This window comes from Marmota marmota, unplaced genomic scaffold (genome assembly GCF_001458135.2).
Source record: "Marmota marmota marmota unplaced genomic scaffold, marMar, whole genome shotgun sequence".
NCBI classification, from domain to species: domain Eukaryota; kingdom Metazoa; phylum Chordata; class Mammalia; order Rodentia; family Sciuridae; genus Marmota; species Marmota marmota.
Genome location: NW_025999982.1, coordinates 1,493,573 through 1,511,211, shown reverse-complemented (window position 1 = coordinate 1,511,211; position 17,639 = coordinate 1,493,573). Strand labels below are relative to the sequence as shown.

At 39.0% G+C, this 17,639-nt stretch overlaps 1 protein-coding gene across 3 annotated transcripts in view; it reads right to left on the bottom strand.

Moving 5' to 3' along the window:
- Positions 1-12,106: 12,106 nt before the first annotated feature.
- Positions 12,107-17,639, bottom strand: part of LOC107143771 (patr class I histocompatibility antigen, A-126 alpha chain-like) — a 6,053-nt gene continuing 520 nt past the window's right edge. Inside the window, exons 2-8 of one of the 3 annotated variants that reach the window (XM_015487511.2) lie at positions 17,281-17,547; positions 16,776-17,051; positions 15,894-16,169; positions 15,652-15,766; positions 14,758-14,790; positions 14,571-14,618; positions 13,972-14,406 (exon numbers count right to left, since the gene is read on the bottom strand). In XM_015487511.2, the coding sequence (XP_015342997.2) occupies positions 14,615-14,618; positions 14,758-14,790; positions 15,652-15,766; positions 15,894-16,169; positions 16,776-17,051; positions 17,281-17,547 (971 nt within the window). In that variant the 3' untranslated portion in view covers positions 13,972-14,406; positions 14,571-14,614. Of the gene's footprint in view, positions 12,119-13,971; positions 14,407-14,570; positions 14,619-14,757; positions 14,791-15,635; positions 15,767-15,893; positions 16,183-16,775; positions 17,052-17,280; positions 17,548-17,639 lie in introns of those variants that run through there. The other 2 variants (XM_048805090.1, XM_048805091.1) reach the window with 2 other exon arrangements.

Here is a 17,639-nt window from a genome sequence, read left to right as displayed (position 1 = left end):
ATATTAGGGCTCTATTCTGAAGTGTGATGGAGTAAAAATTTGTTCCCATGATGTATGGCTCACCAGGACATGTTTAATGCAAGTGGCTATTTTTTTTTTTTTTTTGTCTTCTGCAACTAAGAGGTGATGTAGAGAACAATAACTGTGTTACCTTCCATTCTGGCTAAGTTTTACTTTCATGCAACTATTGTCTGGGTAGCATTATATAATTGGCTTGTGACTCTTGTGATAGTGTGACAGTGAGTGTCTAAGCACACCCAAATATTCCACAGACCACTTTGAGCACTGCTGCTCTGAAAACCCAGGAGAGTTCCCAACTGTCCCCATCTTCTTTGCCACTTCTTTATGTCCAGATCATCTCCTGAGATGTATTCTCTGGTGCTCTGCCCTGGAGGACAAGCCACCCCCTAAATATTTGATTCCATAACTATCCTTTTTCTGGGAACAGAGATGGAGGGACATGTTTTTCTCTTTGCAATTGTGTGTGAAGGCACCAGATAAATAATCACCCATAACCTCTTTTGGTTGCCTGTGTCCACATCATGGCACAACTAGGGTACAGTCTCCATGAGAAATAATAAAATTGGCTGTTTTCATTTTAAGTGGGTGTAGTGGTGCAGTTACTGTAGTCCGTGAGGTTGCTGTATCAAAAATGCAACAAACCGGGTGGCTTACTAACAACAGATATTTGTTTCTCACAGATCTGGAGGCTGAAAAATTCAAGATGGAGGTACTGGCACTTCATTCCTAGTGAGAGAAACTTCCTCATAGACAGATATTTTCTCACTACATCCTCAGAGGGCAACTGGCCACAATAGCTCTTTGGATTCTCCTTTCGGAGATCCTAATTCTAGTCATGAGGGTCATGACTAATTATCTTGAGAGACGTGACTAATTCTAGTCAGCCTTTATACGGATTTAGAAGGGACCTAAGCTTAGTCTGGCAGCAGTGCTGTCGGTGAGTATACTATGTAGTGATGAAATTGTTCTATCTCTACACTTCCAATAAGGTAGCTCCTAGTTGCATGTGGCTATTAAGCACTTAAATGTGGCTGGCCAACTAAACAATAGAATTTTATTTTTTTTTGTTAATTGAAACATAAATAACTATGTCTAGTTCACTGTTACTATTCCTGACATTGCATATCTAGTGTGTTCTTAATATTCAGTCTCCTACCCTCAAAGATACACTTGACTCCTGGATGGAAGTCTGTTAAAATATCCTTATATGAAAATGGAGGCTTTGATTGGATGATATGGGGGATGGATAAGGAAGTAGGAGTTCACTCTAGATTGGGTGGTGTCCAGAAGAGGGGGATTATGGGATGGAATCAGTAAATCTTAGCCATAAGAAGTACAGACTTGAGCAAGAATAAAACTAATTTGTAAAGAAGGTGCTGTCACCAATTCACAATAGCTAAATTATGGAACCAACCTGGATGCCCTTCGGTAGATGAATGGATAGAGAAACTTTGGTATATATACACAAAGGAACATTGCTCAACATTAAAAGAGACTAAAATCATGATGTTTGCAGGTAAATGGATGAAGTTGGAACATATAATGATAAGTGAAGCAAGCCAATCCCCAAAACCCAAAGACCGAATACTTTGATATGAGGATGCTGACTCATAATGGTGATGGGGGGGGAGGTGGAGGGGTAGCATGGGAGGAATGGAGGAACTTTAGATAGGGCAAAGGGGAGAGAGGGGAAAGGAGGGGGCAAGGGGGTAGGATTGATGGTGGAATGAGTTAGACATCATTACCCTAAGTATCCGTAAAAGACGCGATGGTGTGAAAATAATTTGTGTACAATCAGTTACTTGAAAAATTGTGCTCTATATGTGCAATATGAAATAAATTGCATTCTGCCATCATATATAACAAATTAGAATAAAAAATGTGTTATTATTCATATCCACCTACATAGGAAGCTGGCTAGTGTTTTGTTAATTGCACAATTCCCTAGTTTTGCAGGTGCTTAGAAAAAGTTGTTATGTACTATTTTTGATTTACCTTATTTTGCATGTTTCAGAATCAGTTTGTATGCATTGCTTCTTAGTATGCCTTTTGTCCAACAAGGAATAGCATGGCCTCACTATGTGTACCACAATAGCTCCTAACAACTCTGACCCCTAGCTCTAAGTGTCAGAGTAGTTTCCAGATGTCAGGATCTGATTTTCTTCTTTCTTAAATTCAATATTTTGTAGTGACTACCTTCCTAATCAAAATGAATAAGAATACAACTTGGAAAAGAAGAAAGGCACAAATTGAACAAATGTATTAGCAATAATTTCTTTCACCTGCATTTTCACAAGGTACATGCATATTCAGCAGACATTTCAAAAATAAATTAAACATCCATATTGAGTTCTACAGTGTGAGTAAGGTTCATGGATTCATGAAAGCAGATAAGTAGGACACCTCAGAGTACCCTGGCCACAATTCTTTCTCAATAACATCTAAAATATGCAAAAACATTTATGGAATTTAATGCTTCTACTAGCTATTAGTTTTATCTATTTGTATTCATTCTTATTGTGGTTTAGAAATTGAAAACTACTTCTTTAATTTAGGTAACATTGAACTACACTCAGTAAAATACAGGAAATTTATAGCAGCATGTTTCCAGTTAACCACCCTTCTGGTAATATCACTATATATATTACATCAGTGTTCATTGTAAACCTAGCCAGACAGGGTAATACATTGTGCTATAAAAGTCATCTGTCCTTTTAAATATTAAAATATAATATATGTAAACTATTGTCATGTTCTATTTCTAGTTATTCCTTTCTGTACAAATTAGTTACCATCTTTGACTATTAAACTTTAGGCTTTTCTTCATTTCAAATTACATGTGGTGAAAGACTGCCAGCAAGGAATCCTGTCAATATTTACTTATCAGATAAATACTTTGTTTTGCCTTATTTTTCCATTTTTGTCTATGAATATGTTTATGTGAAATAAAATTCACTAATTTGGGGTGTAAAGTTGTTTGGAATCAATTATCACCATTACAACCAGAATATGTTCTTATGTACCCTTGTCCTTTACTCTGAACTCTTCTGCTTTCTTGTGTAACCCTCTCCTCTACTCCAGCTCCAGTTGATCACCAATCTGCTTTCTGAGTAGAATTCTGAATATGCTGGAATTTCATGTACATGCAACCATATAGTATATAATCTTTGCTATAACAGTTATTTTAAGCTTTGTTATGTTATTGTGTGTGCATTAATATTTCATTCATTTTTAGTACTGGGTATTACTGAAATACTAGCTTATCCATTGGAATTTCTACTGAAAATGTATTAAATGTGTTAAACAGGAAGGTTATTACAAGAATGGGTCTGATATAAATAAAACCACTGTGAACTTTTGAGTATAGTCTGTCTGTATACATGTTTTCCTGTCTTTTGGATAAATGCCTTATAATGGGGTTGATTGGTCATAAGGTCAGTGTGTTTAGTGATGTCAGAATTTGTCATTTTATTTTATGAAATGGATTGTAATTTTTCACATTTCTAGCAGCAATGTGAGAGATTTCTAGTTGCTCCACATCCTGTTGTTGTTTGGTATTGTCACAACTCTCTTTAACATTATCCATTCTAGTTGAGGTGAGGTGGTATCTCATTGTGATTTTAATTTGTACATTTTTGGAGACTATTGATGGTGAGCATCTTTTCAATACCTATTAGGGACTTGTTTAGCTTAGCCTGTGAACTCTTCTTCACATTTATTTTCCATGGAAGTAAGGGCTGGTTGTCTCATCATTGAATTGTAAATGTTCTCCTTATATTATGGATACTGGCTGTATGACAAACATATTTCCTGCAAATGTTTTTCTTCTTTTCTGAAGTTTGTGTTTTCATCTCCTTTACTATGGCTATTAAAAGTTGTTCATTAAGCATGAGTGAATCCATTTCATCACTTTTGTTTTATATATTTTACCTTTTGCTTTATACTTCATGTAGTCAAAATTTTGTTAACACAATTTCAATAAATTTTACTCTATGTTTGTAAAAGGATGTTCAATAGCTTTGTTGCATTAGATAAGTTGTGATTTAAATCTTGATTATGATGACACAAAATGATTGAGTTCATTTTCTTTTCCCCTATGGATTTCCAGGTGTTCCTATAACATGTGTTAAAACCCTACATTTTTCTCCATTGAATTATCTTGACACTTTTGTCAAAAATGTGATCTATGTGTCTGTTCTTACATGAATGCCATGTTTTGTGGATTGTTGTGATTTATAAATCTTAGAATAAAATCTTTTAAGCTTTCCAACTTTGTTCCTATTTTTCTGTAAGTCTCTTGTTGTGACCTTCTAACAAATGGGACAGAGAATTAAGCATTGCAACGAGTAAAATGACTAGAATTAACAATGGTACCTACGGATACACAACAGCAGTTTAGAGTCTGTTTCCAATAGCAATACTGAAAATTCTCATAGTTTTCTGGGCACTGAATAGAATATTCAGAAGGGTCTCATTTCCAAAGTGGTAAATAATTAGCCACTTTCTGGTTTACCTAAAAATGTTAAAAGACAGAACACACAAAAAAACAAACAGGACTTGAATGACTTCATTTGTCTCAGTAATAAATGCTGAACAATGTAAATGACATGCAAAAATAATTGGCATCTAACTTGGTTAAGTCAGAATGTATGATATTAAATTAAAAGCCACCAAGAATACAATGAAAGCAAGAAAATGCATTTCAGAAAGCAAATAAAAGCAATCAATCTAGCCCAGAACTGACACTAAGCTTAAAATGAACAATGAATGACATTATACTCAGTAATTTACATAAGACACATGAAAGATACATAAAAAGCAAAAATTAAATTTGCAACAATAAAAATTCTGAGATGTAGAATATGCTGGTGATGGTAGACTCTGTGTTGTACAACAGTGAGTGTCTTTGAAGGCACATAAACAAAAAAATTCCTTAATTACATAAAGGTATAATATTTATACATATGTTCAGTGGATAACATTCAGACAGGATATGTTTAATATTAAGCACACAAAGAGGAAGAAGAACAAATGGAACTATAGAGGTGGTGTTTTTACATTTCACTGAAATTGAGTTAGTAGTTTCCAAAGTGGTTTCTAGTAAGATCGGATGTATACAGTAGATCCTCCAAGCAACCATTAAGTAAACTCTAGAGAAAATGATTAAGAGAATTAAAATACTACAAAATATCCATGTGACACATGCAGACTATGTTAGGGAGAATGGAATAAAAAATATGGAAATCAAATGGTTAAATGACAAACAAATTCAACTGTATAAATATTAACATTAAGTGGAAGTGGAATGACCAAGACAATCACAAGGTCAGATTGTTGCTTTAGGCAAAAGAATAAGAGCAGACTATGCGGAAGGAGTCATACTTCACAGTCACAAGTACATTAAAATCTAATATGTGACCCATTGATATATTAACAGCAACCATGATAAACCTGGAGAACTTATACACATATTTAAAAAATAGCCTATTTACTGGGAGTAGTGATAAACAGGGAATTTTGAAATGATTCTTTAGACAGCTTTCCATCACTGTGACAAAACACCTAAGGTAATCAATATATAAATTGGAAAGGCTTCTTTTGGCTCACAGTTTCAGAAATTGCATTTCATGGGCAGCTGGTCCTGCTGCCATGTAACCTGTGGCCCAATAAGAATCACACTAGGGAACATTTGGTGGAAAAAAATTGATCCCCTCATATTAACCAGAGAGCAAATAGAGAGAAATAAGAAAATTCAGGGTCCCAAAATTTCATCAAGGGCATGACCCAAAGAAGAAGATTTTCTCTCATCAGGACCCTCCTCTTAAAAGCTCTACATTCTCCCTATGGTGCCATAAAGTGGTGATCATGTCATTAACGCATAGGTCTGTGGGGGACACTTATACAAACCATAGCAAATGATAAAACATAAATTCAACAGACAGACAGAACAATGCAAAATATATGTGCATCTAATAATAAAGCACCAAAAATATAGCCATACATCACATAATAATGTTTTTGATCAATAATGTTCCAATAAAATTATATAACCTAGCAACATCCTGACTCTCTTAGTTTGTATAAATATACTTTAAGATACCACATAATACTGAAATGACTGAATGGTGCATTTCTCAGTTTCCCTCTCAGTAAGCAACACAAAATTATACAGCACAACAAATTTGGTGGAAATGCAGAGAAATGCAAAATCCAGAAATACTAGTTGAAGGCCTCCTCAATATTCCACACTCAATGATGAATAAAACTACTAAGCAAAGGATAAAAACAAATTTGAACAGCATTGTGGACCATCTAAACCTAGTGGGCATCTGTGAACACTCCTCTCAGTAACATTTGAATACATATTGATTTAGAGTGCATGTGGAACATTCTTCAGGATGCACCACATGCTACTCTGTAAGAGAAATATTAATCCATTTGAAACCACAGAAATAAATACAAATGAGGTTTTCAAGATGGTGGAATAGAGATCACTTCCCTGGCTGCTCTGTGGAGTGAAATCAAGAAAGCAGATAGGCAGCTTCTCAGCAAGGTGGGTGAAAAAAAAAAGTGTGGGGACTTTCCTGGAATTTAAAACTGGACATTCAAAGCAGATTGGGGACTCAGGAAGTTGGATACAATAAAATGAGGAAGAAATCCCCAGCGGCACAGCCACTGCAGCTGCTGGGCCAGAAGTACCAGGCAGAGTGGTCTCTTTATCCTCATAGTGGAGGGATAAGGGAATTATAAGAACTCGAATTTTGGGTAGGCCCAGGACATTTCTGGGTGTGGAGTGTTAGAGATCAAGGGCATTATCCTGCAAACCTGAAAGAAATGCTTCCCAATATCTGTGTGTGGTAAAGAAGCTGCCATCTCTCCAGGTGGCATGTGGAGGACAAAGGAAGGAACAATTTTGCAGTTGCTGCATGGAGACTGGGGGCTGAAGGGGCCAATTCCTGGGAAACCCGAGTTTGGCACAAAATACAGGCAGGTAAACACACACTGCATGACATAGAGTGTGCTTAAGTGACCAGGAGAACATCAAACGTGGAAAGAGGTTCACACAGAGGACAACAGGTCTTGGAAGCCCACCTGGCTCTACCTCTCCCCCTCCAATCCCACTGTTTGCAGAACCAGTTGGGAAAGATGCATCTGACTGAGAACTTGGAAGGCAGGGGTGGAAAAGATTGTTTGGAGACTGAACTGGAGACCAGGAAACATGGGGTCTGAAGGTGAGTAGAGGATTAAGAATTGACTCCCCCACCACAAAAGTGGAACCCAGGGGAGATCCCTGGGGTACAATCTTTCAGCATGGACCAGCAAGTACTGGGCACTGGAGGTGCACTGAGTTAAAATCTCCAGATCAACTGTCATTCAGTGAAAGCCTAAACCCTGCTTCCAGGAATTCAGCCTATGGGATGACCTTTCTTACTCCAGCAATCCACAGAATGGAGGATCATGCTCCAGATGACCCCATCTAAAACTACTGAGAAGAGAAGCTGAGAAACTTCTGAACTCCAATGGAAATAATTCTTTAACTTTTCATCAACATCTCTATTTTTCATTTTTCTCTGTTTAATTGTGACTTTAATGATACAAAGACATTTATACATATTTATAATTGTTTTTTTTTCTTTTCTAGTGTTTTTGAAGCCAGTTATTTTTCATGGATTAGTTTTTTTTTTCTGAACTAGCATATTTTAGGGTTTTAAAATATTCTGTTATTTAAAAATTTTTTAAAAATTTTGTTATATATTTTTTCTCCTACTAGTTTCCCTTGATTTGTTCTTTTCTTCTGCTAACAGTCAAACTCTATTGTTTTTCTCTTTCACTCTTCTTTAATTTGTTACCTCTCATTTCCTCCTCCCTCACAATCATTACATTCTATAACACTTCTTTTCTCTCCCTGTCCACCACTTGAAAATGTAAACACTTTTGCAAACTTGCTGGTTTTTAAAAATATTTTTTATTTATTTATTTTTGTGGTCCTAAGGATGAAATCCAGTATCTCACCTGTGCTAGGTAAATTCTCTACCACTGAGCCCCAAACACAGTCCTGAACTTACTGTTTTTATTATAGGCATAAACTGGTCATTTCATTTCTGTTTATTGTGATAATTAACATTGTAGATATCCTAGTAGAAACTACTTGGTTTAATGATGTGAATTGTTTGCATTGGTTTTTGTTATTTATTTTCTCCCCCTAAACAGTGAGGTATTGGAAATCTTCAGGGACACTATAAGTCCACAGGGTAGAAACTCTGTCACCTCAGATCCATACTATTAGGTAGACAGACACACACACAACATGAATAAGCAAGGGAACAAATCACCCCAAACAAACCAAGATACTCCAATAACCAAATCCATTGACACCACAGTGGAAAAAAATTCAGGGAAGGTGCTTAGAAAGTACATAGTTAATCTGATCTGTAAAGTATAGGATGGTATAAGGAATGAAATCAGAGAGAAAATACAAGAAGTAAAAGATCACTTCAATAAAGAGGCAGAGACTCTGAAAAAAATAGAAATCCTCAAAATGAAGGAAATTAAAAATTCAGTAGAAAGCATCATCAACAGACTAAAGCACTTCAAAGACAGAAACTCATACAATGAAGACAAAATATATAATCTTTTTGACCATAGAGAGAAATGTTAAGAAACCATGAATAGACCTTCTAAGATCTATAGGATAACATGAAAATATTTAAAATTTATCAGGATAGATGAAGGTGCAGAGATACAAACCAAGGGAATGAACAATTTTTTTCAATGAAATAATATTAGAAAATTTCCCAGACATAAAGAATGAAATAGAAAATCAAATACAAGAGGTTTGTAGGATCCCAAATGTACAAAATCACAACAAGCCCACACCAAGGCACAATATAATGAAAATGTCTATTATACAGGATAAGGATAGAATTTTAAAGGTTGAGAGAGGGAAAATATCATATTTCATATAGGGGAAACCAATCTGGATTTCAGCTTATTTCTCAACTAAACCCTTAAAGCTAGGAGGTCCTGGAACAACATGGTTCAAGCTCTGTAAGAAAATGGATGCCCACCAAGAATCCTATGTCCAGCAAAATTAAGCAACAGATTTGAAGATGAAATAAAAACATTCTATGATTAACAAATGTTAAAAGAATTCCCAACTAGAAAGCCTGAACTACAGAACATACTCAGCAAAAAATTCCATAGGGAGTAAATGAAAAAAAAAAAAAAAACAACAACAATGAAAACCAGCAAAGGGAGGAACTACACTAAAGGAAAGGTCAATCAAAGGAGAAACTAAGTCAAGTTAAAAACTAGAAACACACGCAAATGACCAGGAACACAAATCATATCTCAATAATAACCTTGAATGTTAATGACCTAAACTCATCAATCAAAAGACATAGACTGGCAGATTGGATTAAAAAACAAGACCCAGCAATATGCTAAGAGACTCACCTCATAGACAAAGACATCCATAGACTGAAAGGTGAAAGGATGGGTATAAACATATAACTCACAAGGATGTATAAACAACAGGGACTTCTACCCTCATATCAGATAAAGTGGGCTTCAAGCCAAAGTTAATCAGAAGGGACAAAGAAGGCCATTTCACACTGCTCAAGGGAATTATATATCAACAAGACATAACAATTGTAAATATTTTTGCCCCAAACAAACATATGGAGCATCTATGTACATCAAAGGAACCCTTCTCAATTTCAATAATTAAATAGACACAACACAATAATACTGGGGAACTTTAACATACCTGTGTCATCACTGGATAGCTCCTCCAAACAAATGCTAAATAAAGAAGATATAGAAGTAAAAATAAAATTGATAATTTAGACTTAAGAGGTATATATAGAATATTTCATCCATCGTTAAGCGAATACACCTTCTTCTCAGCAGCACATGGATCGTTCTCTAATACAGACCATGTTAATAAGCTATCACATATGTTTGTGTGCAATTATAATATTAATTGAACATATTTTTAGCATCTGTAGGGTTATTTTGATAGCTCTGTTTCCATTGATATTAATTTTTGCATTCTTGCTTTTTTCTTGAATAGACTTCTTTGATTTTTATCAACTTTAAGCTGTGTTATTTCTTCTCTAGTTCATATATTTCTGGTCCTACTCTTATACTTTTCTCCCTACTATGTAATTTGAAAATAATCTGATTATTAATCTAGCTTCTTTCTGATACAAATGCTGTAAGTTATAAATGCTTATCTGAGTGCCGTTTCATCCCAGAAATCCTGGTACATTAAACTTTTATTATTACTTAGTTCAAAGCACTTATTATTTATTTTTGTCTGCTTTCTTCTTTGACCTCTGAGATATTCATAAGTGTGATGTATGATTTTGAAGTGAGTTGACCTGTAGGGGTGGAGTTCTACAGACCTTAAGGTGATTTGTTTTTAATGTAATATATTGTGCAGGAAACACAGTCTGCATGATTTCATATTTTTTTAAAGAGATAGAGAGAGAGGGAGAGGGAGAGGGAGAGGGAGAGGGAGCGGGNAGAGAGAGAGAGAGAGAGAGACTTTTTTATTTGTTATTTTTTGTTATTAGTTATTTTTAGTTTTTGGTGGACACAACATCTTTATTTTATTTTTTATGTGGTGCTGAGGATCGAACCCAGCACCCTGCAAATGCCAGGTGAGCGTGTTACCGCTTGACCACATCCCCAGCCCAAATTCATATTTTTTAAAAAAGCATTGCAAATGCTTTTTATGTTGATTATATAGGTTGCATAGATGTCAAAACTGATCGAATTGCATACTTCAAATATGTACATTTTATTGTACTTCTATTTTACCTCAATACATTTATGGAAAAAAAGAAATAATAAAAAATATTTTCTGACCACAATGAAATGAAGTTAGTAATAAATCAAATAATACAAGAAGTAGGGAAAATCACAAATGTATGGAAATTTAAAAACACTCCAGAATAGTCAAGGGCTTAAGAAAATTAAAATAAAGCTAGGAAACACTCTCAAATTAATGAAAATTAAGAACAAATACATCATATTTATGAGACACTAATAAAGGAGCACTTAGAGTAAATTTGTAGCTGTAAATGCCTGCATTAAAAAGGATTCAAATGAATAACCAAACCTTCACCTTAAGGCATAGGAACAGAAGAGCAAACTAAACCTTAAACAGATATAGAGAAGGAAACAGGGAAGAAATAGCAGAATATAATAGCAAGAAATAGTAGAAAATAATAAAGAACAGAGAAGCTATCAATGGAACCAAATAGAATACTTTGGAAAGACGAACAAAAATTGACAAATTGTCAGCTGGATACACTAAATAAAACAATAGTAAGATGATTAGGAACAGAAAAGAGAGAGGATGCAATATTACTTACTTTGCAATAAGAAAAACAATCTGAATTCTGCTGTGAACAATGGGGTGCCAAAAAATTAGATAGCATACATAAAATGGACAAATGGTAGATAGACAAGAAACTAGTAATGGTGACTCAAGAATAAATAGATATTTTGAATATAACTAGAACAAGTGAAGACACTGAATTAGTAATAATATATTTTATAAATATACCTACAAAGAAAACTCCTTCTCCAAATGACTTTACTGGTAAATTATACCACAGAGGTGAAGATAATTATTGATGACAGCTCAGGCTCCTGGCTCACTATGGGAATTCTAGGGTTTGACTCTTGGTTTGAATCTTGGCTCCACCATTTGTGGGTTGTGAGACCTTGGGAAAGTTTCTGAGCCCATTGTGTCTCTGCTTTACGTTCTATACAATGAGGATGATGCTGACTGTTGTACTGAATGTTCACTGTGGTTAAATAAGTGACTGTGGTTAAAATAGCATAAACATAAAAATGAGATAGTCTTGTAAAGTCAATAATTATTTAGACATATGACTTTTTTAAACTGTTGTATGTATTTCACAGGACATGGTCATAACTGGGAGAGAGACCTAAGATGCAAGGGCTTTTGTGAGCTGTTGGGGGAGGTATCCATGTCAGGCGGTAATGACTTCTACAGCTGCAGGCACAGAAACTGAACGAAAAAAATTAAAGGATAAAAATACAGAAACAACCCTCTTTCCTCAAGTGGAAAATGAATGAAACAGGAAAAGTCAAGGCACCCTCCACTGGTCACGATGGAGCTGTTCTTCTATCTGAGGTAGCCATGACCCCACACAAACCCCCTCATCTTCCTAGGCTCAGCCTTCTCTCCTGACTTTGCCTTCTTGTGGCTCACAGTGGCCTTCAGCATTTAAATGTGTTCTTTGAATACTGCGGGATGCTGTGAGAATTTGTTTATATAGTGTTTGTTAATAATCATAGGAATTTTCCTATCACATGGAGGAGAAAAGTGGGTAACAGATTACTGAAGTAATTAGTTCCAAGTCCAGCCAGAGCTTCTACAGAGCTCGTGTCCTTGGTTTCTCTACAGTAGGAGAAGTGATCCTGGACCTGGTCACTGCTCACCCAAAGCTCTTGGTAGATTTTGCTAGGCCAATGCTCATTCTAAAAGTGTTGGAGGGAGGGGGTGAAAGAACCCCCTATGTGCTGAGTTGTGGGGTTTTCTTTCTGTACCTGTCTTATTCCATTTAGATTTTTCCAAGCAATAAGTATCTACAACAGACATTTTCAAGGAAATGTGGTGCCATCATTAAAAAAAAAAAAAAAAAAAAACAGAAACAAAAACAAAAACTTTAAAGGATGGAGTAGAATTGGAACTGGGTAATGGGTATACCTTGAAGAACTTCAAAGAGGCTTTTTAGGAGAAACTTTATTAGGAGAAACAGAACTTCAATGTAAGAAACAGAGACAGTGCAAAATACAAAGAGACTTATAGAGCCCTCTAGTTCTCTGAGCAAGAAGCAGTGAAGAAATTATGCAATTGCAAACATACCAGGGGCACCTTTGTGCCTTTGTGATGTTGTGCTGGCTGTGATCCAGAATTAAGTTACATAAAAAATGCTGAGATCCAACACTTTAACTTTGTTGCTGATCCCCAAAAGAAAGAGTTGATCCTTTTTATCACTGATACATATGAGAGTGATAGAATTTTATTACTTTCCCTAATCTTATTGAGAATGTTCTTTTCAATACCCAGAGCCCTAGAGATTTTACCATGACATTATATTGAATTTTAACAAATGCTTTTACTGCATCCTTTGGAATGAACCTATGACTTTTCACCATCATTCTGTTAATGTGGTGATATGGATTTTTGTTTTATTCTAAAACAAAAGACCAGCCTTGATTTCCCATGACATGATAAAACCACCATGGACAGATATATACTGCTTTTTGCATGTTTTTGGAGCAAGTTCTAGAATTAATCTTGTTAAGGACAGTGAAACTGCTGAGTGGAGAAAATGAAAACCTAAGAGGAATTTATCTAGGATGAGAAATCATAAGATCCTTCTTCTCTGGGACTCTCATAATCTGGTCCCTTTAAAAATACTGCAGAAATGATGGAAAATATAATCCAGGAAACTGCCCTGGGTTTTGTGGGACAATGACAGGAGAAAGGATTTCTGCTGCTCTCAAAGAGGACACCCAGGGGAGAATGAGACAAGAACTCATACTTAATAATAAGAATAGGGATAATTCTCCATAGAAACTGAGAAACAAAAAAAGATGGGAGCACAAGGTCAGACTCAGGTCTCAGCCTACGTTAACCCACTCAATGTGATGCCCTCCCTGCCCATGGTCCTGGAGACAGGACCTGCCCTGGTGATGCCTGAGTCCCTGTCATTACAGGTCCTGGTGGGATGAGGTTCAGTTGAATGGATGGGTCTAAGGACCAGGGAAGATGATCCAGCTGAGGAGTGACCACATCAAACCCAGGATGGGCTAGCAAAGACTGGGTGCTGCTTTGTCCACCTTCAGCTCCTTTCATCTTTCTCCTGTCCCCCCTGAGGCAGAGTCAGCACAGCAAACATGTGGATTATGGAAGGTTTTGGGTTTTATTTTCTCTCAGAAATTTTAGGAATCCTCTTTTCACTTAATTAACCCACAACCGTAATTCATGGAACATATGTGAAATACAAATCAATATACACATTCTGTTTTGCAAAGGGCAAGGAAAAGTCTAGAGCCCAGGGCAACATAAAGCTACCAGGAATGAAGACATCCCAGCCCCGCATTTGCTACATAGGAAAGTTAATTGAGGAAGAGAACAGGACAGTGTAGGGAGGGGTCTTGGTGATCAAAGATGAGCGCCTGTCTCTATTTCCTCATGATCTGATGACAGGAACACAGACACATAGACACAGTTTATTGCCAGCTGCACAAAGAGAAGTTGGGACCTCTTGAAACTGCAGTAGGGAGCAGGAAGAGAACTGAAGAAATCCTGTATTACTCAGTTGAAAGAAAATACTGTAAAAGAAAGTATTATGAACAAATTCAGATAAGTCATTGTAATGAAGACACTCTGAACAACCCATTAAACACTTAAAATATCAGAAATTCCTGGGACAGTCCCTGTAATTCAGTCTCCCCATACCTCAACTCTTCTCCCTCAAGGCCCTCCAAGGTCTCACCTTTTTAACCAGTGAGAGACACATCAGAGCCCTGGGAACTGTCATTACCTGAGCAGAGCAAAAACAGAACCTGGTCAGAGTCCACAGGAGGTGTGGCTAATGGATGAATTATGGGTGGATCAGCTCCCCCATGGCTTCCGACTACAGTCACCCAGGTGTCTCGAAGATCACTGTTCTTCATACTTACAGGCAGCTGGAGCATAGGTGTCTGGTTGTACACCTGTGGGAAGAAAGCTGCCTGTGAGAGAGCAGCTTGGAAACAGGTCTGAGAGTGTCCCCTAGTCCTGGACACTGGGGAAGTCTCCAGAACTGTGACTGTAGATGTAGGAAAGGATCAGGAGACAAGAAGAAAATAGATAGGTAAGGATGAAGATAATTACTTTCCTGGAGTTCTGTCTTCACCAGGAAAATTCCCTCTCTGGCCTCTAAATGCTGGGAATCAGGCCCCCATCACCACAAATATCAAGAGGATATATTTGTCCTTTAGTTTCTGTGCACCTTACAAAAAGTAAACAGGGTCCAGGTTGGGTAAGGACACTTGTAGATGTTACTTCCCATTAACAAGGCAGGGCATATTATCAGGAACTGCCTGTAGGAGCTGAGCACAACACCTTAGCCTTGAGCGATGGAGGTGTGGAACTGGCTTCTGTTATGCACAAAAGCTGGTGGACTTCACCTTTGCTAGGCAGGGGACTGAAGCTCTGGGAGTGGACATTACCTAATGGGAGTGGCCTGCCCCCCTGTTCTCCTTTAACACTACCCTTTCTGCCTTATTTGGATGAAATGTTCTTTCAAACACTCTCCCCCAATAAAAACCAAGGTTTGGGGCATGCTCTTTCTCTGTTGCCTGCCTCCCTTCCTTTCTCTTGTCCCTCTTGTGGGAGCTTGCAGTTGAGGCAGAAGAACCGAACTGAAATGCCCCCCAAAAGGTCTAAATGTTTGTGTGTTTTGTTGTGCCAGCCCAATTCACCCTAGAGACCTGGGTTTTTGTAGCCCATGTGAAACGTTGGCTAAAACACACTTCTACTAGGTTCTTCAAATCACCAGTGGGACAAAAATTCAGACCCTGCACTTTTCCTACCTGTTTTTCTTCTTCCAAAAGACAAAAGTGACCACAGCTCCAGTGACAACAGCTCCAAGGAGAATTACACCAGCAACAATTCCCAAGATGGGGATGGTGGGCTGAGGGGATGGCTCTGGGAGAGGAAGGGAAGTTAGATGAGGGGACCTGATCCCCTGCTCTCAGTCCCTACCCTGCTGAGGGTCTTCAGAAAGCCTCCTGTTTTCCTGACAATAGGCTCTGTGCCCTCATTCTCTCCTTACCCCATCTCAGGGTGAGTGGCTCAGGCAGCCCCTTATGATGCACATGGCAGGTGTATCTCTGCTCCTCTCCAGCAGGCACCACCACAGCTGCCCATTTCTGGAAGTTTCCATCCCCTGCAGGCCTGGTCTCCACAAGTTCCATGTCCTGGGTCTGGTCCTCTCCATCCTGCTGCCAGTTCAGGGTGATCTCCTTAGGGTAGAAGCCCAGGGCCCAGCATCTCAGAGTGACATCCCCTTCAGGGATAGGGTGGTGAGTCACATGAGTCTTCGGGGGGTCTGAAAAAAAGAACTGGGAAATTCAGACATTTTGGCATTTCCTCTTGGGCCACTGAAGCGGTGCTCACATGGCCTTCATAAGACCATCCTGAGTAATGAACAACATAATTCAGGTGGGGGAGAGAGCACAAAACCTAGACACAAGCCAGGATGCAGACTTCTGGCACAATCTATTCCTTGGAAAGTTCTAAAATCAGATTGAAACAACCCAGTGGAAGAGGTTTCAGGTCCTTGAGAGGGACTTCAGAATCTGATCTTGATAGAGGTTGGGACACTTGGAAAAGCTGGAGTCAGACCTCCAAGGCACTAGGCTGAAGCAGAACTGACTGTCCTGGATGCCAAGACTGCTGACAGGCACCTGTGGTCAGGTATTTATTGTCTTTCCCACCAGCCAGGGAGAGACAGACCAGATCCCTTCCTTGTCCTCAGAGAAAGAAGCCTTCAATTCCTCTCTAGTACAGAACTGGGGAATCCAGGCTCACACCCTCCCCTCTGGACTATGAGCAGGGCGATGCTCTACAGTGGGCACCATTCTCCTCCCCTCCTCCTGGGAACTGCTAGAGAGATCTACAGGAGATGAGGCATGTGTTCAGCAGCTGCTCATACCTGCGCGCTGCAGCGACTCCTTCCCTTTCTCCAGGTAGCCTGCAAGACACTTCAAGCAATCTCCTTCCAGGTAGGCCCTTAAGCTCTCTGCAACACCAGCCGCTTCCCACTTCCGCTGGGTGATCTGAGCCGCCTTGTCTGCCGCGGTCCAGGAGTGCAGGTCCTCATTCAGGGCTATGTAATCCGCGCCATCATAGGCATACTGACTGTACCCGCGGAGGAGGCGCCCATCTGTCCCCATGTCGCAGCCATATATCCTCTGGTAGGTGTGAGAGCCTGTCCCCGCCCCGCTGTCAGCCAGGGTCTTGACCTGCCCACCCCGAGGGTTTTTGTCCTAAACTGAAAATGAAACCGGTCACAGTCCCCAAGGGCGCATTCTGGGTCGAGAGTCTCCGCGGGTCCCTCAGACTTGGGGTGAAGCTTAGCCCGGGAATCCCTGACTTCTCGGGACCATCTGTGAGGGACTTGAGGGGTCCCGATGTCCGACATGGACCCGGTCACTCACCGCCCGCGCTCTGGTTGTAGTAGCCTGGCAGGTTGTTGAGGCTCACTGGGTCACTCTGTGCATTGTCCTTGGCGGTCTGTGTCTCCCGTTCCCAATACTTGGGTCCCACCTTCTCCATCCAGGGCGCCCGGGGCTCCATCCTGGGATTCTCGGTGTAGCTGTCGAAGCGCACGAACTGCGTGTCGTCCACGTAGCCCACGGAGATGAAGCGGGGCTCCCCGCCGGGGCGGGACACGGAGGTGTCGAAATACCTCAGGGAGTGGGAGCCTGGGGAAGGGAGCCACTGAGACCACCCAACCAAGTGCCAGGTTGACTACCCAGGAAGAGAGGAGCGGGGTCCAGAGTCGCTAAGGGGGCTA